This window comes from Gossypium raimondii, chromosome 8 (assembly GCF_025698545.1).
Source record: "Gossypium raimondii isolate GPD5lz chromosome 8, ASM2569854v1, whole genome shotgun sequence".
NCBI classification, from domain to species: domain Eukaryota; kingdom Viridiplantae; phylum Streptophyta; class Magnoliopsida; order Malvales; family Malvaceae; genus Gossypium; species Gossypium raimondii.
In genome coordinates this window covers 39,427,185-39,433,651 of record NC_068572.1, presented here as the reverse complement: position 1 = coordinate 39,433,651, position 6,467 = coordinate 39,427,185, and the positions used below count along the sequence as shown (strand labels likewise).

The following is a 6,467-nucleotide window of genomic DNA, read 5'->3' as shown; positions in this document are numbered from 1 at the left end:
ATAATTTTGTATGTATTTTTATCAAAACCGAACTTTTAAATATTTTTTATTTTTAAAGTTTTAATTTTTAATTTTAAGAATAAAGACTAAATTGATAGAATATGTGAAGTTGAGGGTTAAATTTGTTAAACTTTTAGAACTAGGACCAAATTGATAGAATCTATAAATATTGGAGGCTAAATTTTCTATTATGCCAATAAAAATGCCATGTCAACTTTTCATTAGTGGTTTAATAGATGAGTGACCAAAATATTAAATTTCAATAACGTTAGTGACTAAAATAGACACTTTTAAACTTGAATAACCAAACCGAAACATGCTAATAGTTGAGTGACCATTTATATAGTTCACCCATTATTTTATTAAAAATGAAAAGACAAATATATTGTATTAATATTTTTTACTTTATAAAAGTAAGAGTGTATTGGTAATTTCAAAAGTAAGTTAGTACTTACTTGACTCGTGAGAGTAACTTACTTAAGGGTTTAATAGAAGTATAGATAGATTATAGTGTTATTTTATTAAAATGAAAAGACAAAAGTACCTTTGTATTAATATTTGTTTCATTATAAAAGAAATTATATTTTAATAATTTCAAAATGAATTGGTGCTTGGTTGATACATGATACTAACTTAATTAGGGATATAATATAAGATTATAGTATTATTTTATCAAAAAATATGAAAAAGACAAATGCTTTTGTATAACATTTTCTATTTTAATATTTTAATAATTTCAAAATTGATTACTGCACTCTTTAACTCGTGAAAGGATTTAATACACGTATATAGAGGCAAAGCAAGTTTATTGCAACTATAATTTGTAGTGACTATTTTATTGATCATCCTTAGGGGTATCTACTGATACTGCCCAAGCCAGCTTTAGCTGACTAACCCATCATCGACACTAAATCCAGCATGATGCTGCCGGTGTTGTTAACCCAGGCACGTTTCAAGCAAAGAGGCCTCGAGTGCAGCCTGTGGCCGGTAGAGTTTTGGAGTTTAGGGGAAAGACCTGACCCACACCTGCCATCCAACATGGCTCAGGCTCAGTGGATTGGATCAGATTGGCATACATGAATGTTTGAGACCGTGACAAAAGGCTAAGTTGCTTATCGAAAAGTGAATAAGCAAACATTTCAAATTTTATTCATTATTTAAAAACAGTACTTTCACAATCCCACAAAATGATATACGGACCAATCGAACAAGAGTTTCACTGACTTTTATCAAACAAATAAACTATTCGGGGAGAACAATATGAGAGAGCAAATACATGGAACAAATAACTTAATCACTATGCTCTATGGCCGATGACAAAAGCTGCTGAGAAAAACAATACCATCTTAAGCCTTCAAGCAGCAACCTGACCAAAAAGCCACTTGCGGATCTGCAATTAGAGAAACAGGGAAAGAATGAAAAATGTATTAATTTAAGGGTCAAAATCAAGCTATGCTAAACTTATATGATCAGAATTACAAAACCTTGAACTTTCCACTCAAGCTAATAGTTAATTAGAGAAACAATTTCTCCATTAAAGCTATGAAATCATGGATAACCAAGAAACTATAGGTGGAATTAGTATAAGAGAAACAAGTTTGAAATAATCTAAATGTATCTCAAAATCTAACAAAACCCACCTCTGGAAGTTTCTTATTGAATGCAACATCCAACCGTGCATCCAAGGTATTCTCAAACACAATTTTTCCATCTCGAGATGCTATGACTACACCTCCAGAGCTGCAAAATTTTAAAAAGAAACAAGTATTAGTATTCCATCTCTGATCTTGTTCAGCGAAACACGTAATAATATACAGAATACCATCTCTGCTCATAATCTATAAGGAGAAACGTTGGTACAGAATACCAAAAATTAATATATATATATTTTTATATATATATATATACCAGAAAGGTCCGTGAGCCTCAGCATGATGATGGAAAAAACCATGATGATGAGAAGGGCCAGGGGGAAGATGGACATCATCAATGATTATCTCTGGTGGATGAACATTCACTTTAGAAGCATATTCCTCCTTTGCTGAATCCAGAACAGACTCCACCAAATGCAAATCTTCTTTGCGACAACGGAGTAGGACTCCAGGCTCTTTCAGTCTAACTAAACTCTGCAATAAAAGTTATTCAAATCAAAACCTCCCAAGAGTTTTATCTAATGTTGCAACTTTCCAAGAAAGGGTTAATGATCCAGAAATGCACAGACCTGAACAATTAGATCTTTCAAAAGCCTTTTGTAAACATGGTGATCATGGCTCACATTGAGAAGGTCCTTGGATGCTGATTCTTTCATAGCATTAACCACATCATCTTGAGCCTGAAGGACCTTGATCCTAGATGCATTAAGCTGCATCGAATACTCACTGCAACAATTAGAATAAAATTGAATATTTTTCACACAAGAATGGGTATATTCCTAATTGATAACTCCTGAGTGCCAATTATGCATCAAAACAATCTAAAATCGCTTCACTTTCACATCAATTATCACCACGATAACCAATCTTCTACAAGGTTCTATAAAACCCAAATCACATTAAGTTTTGGATTACTAACTACAATAGTGCCGTTTTGAAATCTGACTAATTTCCAATAAGTTAAGTGTTATATTTTGGTTATATTTAAGTAGAAATGTTAACCTCACTTTGGATTAAACCTAATATCCACTAAAACATAGAGATCCAGTGCGATAAATAAACTGAAGTAAAAACAGAAATTTAGACAGCAGAAAAAAGGGAAAAGTAAAGTAAATTGAAGAATTTACATTTTCTTTCGGATTTCAACTTGCTTCTCCTTCTTCTCGTACTCCTGCCTAATCTTCTTCTTCTCCGCTTCCACCAATTGAAGCTTTTCGATGTTGAACTCCTAAAATACACATCATTGTACATTCAATTTTTCACCATAATATCCAAAAAGGAACATAAAGTGAATAAAATAGAGAGAATTGAAGTACCTCTTCAGCGGAAACAGAGATCTCGTTAGCCTTTTCCTCCGCTTCCTGGCGGATGAATCTCACCATCTGCTGGATCTGCTTGGATACATCACCGTCGTTCATTTTGGCAGGGATCTTGATTTGATCTTTCGATGAACTTACCAGAGAAGAGTGTAGAAGACGACGATGTTTGGGTGGTATTTGATAGAGGTAAGAGAAATGAATCCAACTCTGTCGCTGAACCAGTTTTTATTTTTCTTACGTGCTCCGTATATGTGTCTGATCAAGGGCCGTTCGTTTAAATAAAACAATTCTGACCGAATTAATCAAGCCTCGCATTGTATCTCCGCTGTAAATTTTCCCTCTCCTTTTTTCCACGGGATGATTAGAAGTTACTGTAATAAATGCGTTTTTTTCTTTTATATATTTTATATTTCATGTAAATAAAAGAGGTTGAAAATAATATAGAAATTTAGAGAAAGTAAATTATAATATTAAATTAAAATTTAAAAATAATAATAAATATTTACATTTAATTAATAAATATATTTAATAATGATGATTAAAAATAATTATTAAAATCTTATATGTTAAATCTCTTTTATTTTTTTTTAAATTAGCCTTTCGTCCATTTATAACGTCATGTATAATAATAATAAGATAAAGAAGAAAGTATAAAACAACATCTGTTTTGCACCGAATAAATAACTTTTAAAAATAACATAATATTATATTATATCATCATAATTAAAATAATCTTACATATATCTCCAGTGCTATTGGCCTTTGAATATTTATACTGTTATTTATAAATTTAAACTTAGATTTTAATTGATATATAATTCTAACACTAATTAAGTGATAATTAAAAGATAAAATCATCTATCTATATACTTAGACTTTTAGTCAAACTATAATTTTATTTTATTACGTTAATAGATATGAAAATAAAAATTTTACTTATAAAAAAATAGAATTTTTAAAATAGTATTTTAAACTTAATTATTAGTTATTTTGGTTTATAGATAATGAGTATAACTCTATTTCAGAGTCAACAAAATTATCTCAATTTATTTATAAATAAAGTTATAACTAATAATTCTAAATTAAATAATAATTATTTTTAAATACCAATTTAATAATATGATAGAAAATAAATGATATTCTCATTAGTTCAATAATTTTTCCAAACTAATGCTTTTATATAAATTATAGATTAGATTGCACATTCATTATTTGGAGAAAATAATTATATGACAAATTTATTAAAAGTTGAGATACAAATTAAATAGGATTTTGGTTAAACAAATTAAGCAGGGCTTTGGTTGAATTGATAAAATAGAGATAGTGGGTATTAAGGTGTTTTGGGTTCAAATTTTATTGCATATGTTGTAGGCCAATTCAGCCCAGGCCCAATGCATGCAAACAAATAAATATATCAACAATCCATGACCCATTACATATCAAGCCCAATTAAACCCAAATCTCAAAAGCCCAATGCCCATTTTCAAAAAAAGAGGCAGCAACCATAATCCTAGGTCATGTCGCGCCACCGCCGCGCGTCTGCCACGGCCACGTCGCCGCCCCAATTGCGCCATCAATCACCTGCAAAACGAAGAATAGCACTCAACAATAAAGAAAAACATAAAAAAATAACGTAGAAAAAACAATATAAAAATGGAAATGAAAGAGATTGAAATGGGATATAAAAGCCGAATCTTATCACTGTATTTGGGGTTGCCCTTTTTTACGAACATTTCAAAAAATAAAAAGCAAAAAAGCACTTAAGGTGATTTTTTTTTTTGTTTTAGATATCTATTTTTTTATTTTTCTATTTTTCTTCTATGTATATGTAAACGAAAAAGCGATTAAAAACGGAAGGAAAACGAAAGTACCTGGAATCGCCCTGCGAATCCCGTCGTCGGAGACCCCTTTTGGTCGCCGAAATCAGACCGAGAGAGTGTGTGGGGGAACCTTTTTTCTTCGACCTTCCGGCCAAGAAGGGTGGGCTTTTGCGCCTGTTTGGAACGGGGTTTAAAAACCCAATTGTCGGGTGCCTCCGACCATCACCCACGGCGGGGTTGATGGTGGCCAACGGTCGAAACCCTTAGGCCGAAAAGGGGGGGTTTGAGAGAGATGGGGGTTTTGAAAGTTTTTTTTTTAAAACATAGTAAAAATGAGTTTTCAGAAAAAAATTTGGGTTAAATAAAGACACCAAACGGCGCTGTTTTGGAGTTTAGGTTCAGACACCAAAACGACGTCGTTTTGGTCCTTGACCCGCGACACGACCCGTCCGCCCACAGATCCACGTATTTTTGCGGTGAATGGGCTATTTGCGCACAGGGTCCCTCCCCTTTTGCGCCATGGTGCAATCTGCCCCTTTTGTCTCTTTCGTTTTGGCCCATAAATTTTATACTGGTTTCATTTTAATCCGCGCTGAAATGTTGCCCTTCAGGACTGGGGAATATTACTCGATCAGTCTTTCTTTCCCTGCGCGCTGGTAGCTGTCGTTACATCCACCGAATTTAATCCACTACTCAGCCAATATTAATTGGTAATATAGAGTAAGTACGGAATCGTCCCACGAAGAAGATCATGACAAACCTATTTGAAAAGAATTGAAATTAAGTTAATATAAAAGTTTGCAAGAAAGGAAAAATGGCGGGAATTTTCTAATAATGCTCTTGGGTAACAAGTATAATTTAGCGTAATTGCAAATGCTGAAAGGGTGTCGAATTCTGAGAAAGAGTGCTTAGTTAGTACTCCTTAATCCACCTAGCACAAGTCCCTATCGTCATTTAATTATTTTAACAATCTAATCTAGCAACAAGGCCGAAGAAAATCACTTACGAAATGAATTCTTATCCCAAATAAATTCAAATTCAAATAGAGAACGTTCATACTCGAATACCTACCCTTAATTATTCTTTGTTGAGTAATTAAAAGTGCACTAAGTATTTTTTTGAGACTTCGCCTTGCGTTAATTAAAGAAAATCCTCCAGCGGCTTCCAAAATTAAATCCGAAGTTGCTTCAATTAGCGGCATGCCAATTTATTATCACTAGTTCCAAGTTTAATGAAGACATTTGATTACTCAATTACACTTAGATGATTATGAGGAAAGTCCTAAATTAGATAGGTGATCAATCTAATTAATTTAGAAAAATTCTTCGAACGATAAAATTAGCAACTCAAGAATGCCAAATCCGAATTTAAACTAAATAACCTTCAAATTCCTTGTGCTAGGTTTCATAAGTGTCTAACTAAGCTTAATTATTCAGCCACTCATAGAAAATAAAACAAAAATAAAGTCAATTGGAGACAACATGAATTACAAACTGAATTTTTGAAAAGAAAACGTCGAGCTTCCTTCATTTCGCTTAGCTGAAATCTTCAAGCTGCTACTCCTGCTGGTTAACCGACTTTGGCTGGTTTAATTAGAGAATTTTCCTGCTCAATTGTGACGCCCCTCTGCTGTTCAACTCCCCTTTTAAAGCCGCTGACTGCCTCTTTTAATGGAA

The 6,467-nt window shown here is 32.8% G+C and overlaps 1 protein-coding gene across 1 annotated transcript; it reads right to left on the bottom strand.

Moving 5' to 3' along the window:
- Positions 1-1,127: 1,127 nt before the first annotated feature.
- LOC105791409 (V-type proton ATPase subunit E) lies at positions 1,128-3,230 on the bottom strand. Its single transcript, XM_012619474.2, has 6 exons — positions 2,969-3,230; positions 2,780-2,880; positions 2,222-2,378; positions 1,909-2,126; positions 1,641-1,740; positions 1,128-1,390 (listed from the first exon to the last, which is right to left on the bottom strand). Exons 1-6 carry the CDS (start codon positions 3,068-3,070, stop codon positions 1,355-1,357), a joined length of 714 nt encoding a protein of 237 aa, XP_012474928.1. The 5' UTR covers positions 3,071-3,230; the 3' UTR covers positions 1,128-1,354.
- Positions 3,231-6,467: the final 3,237 nt, after the last annotated feature.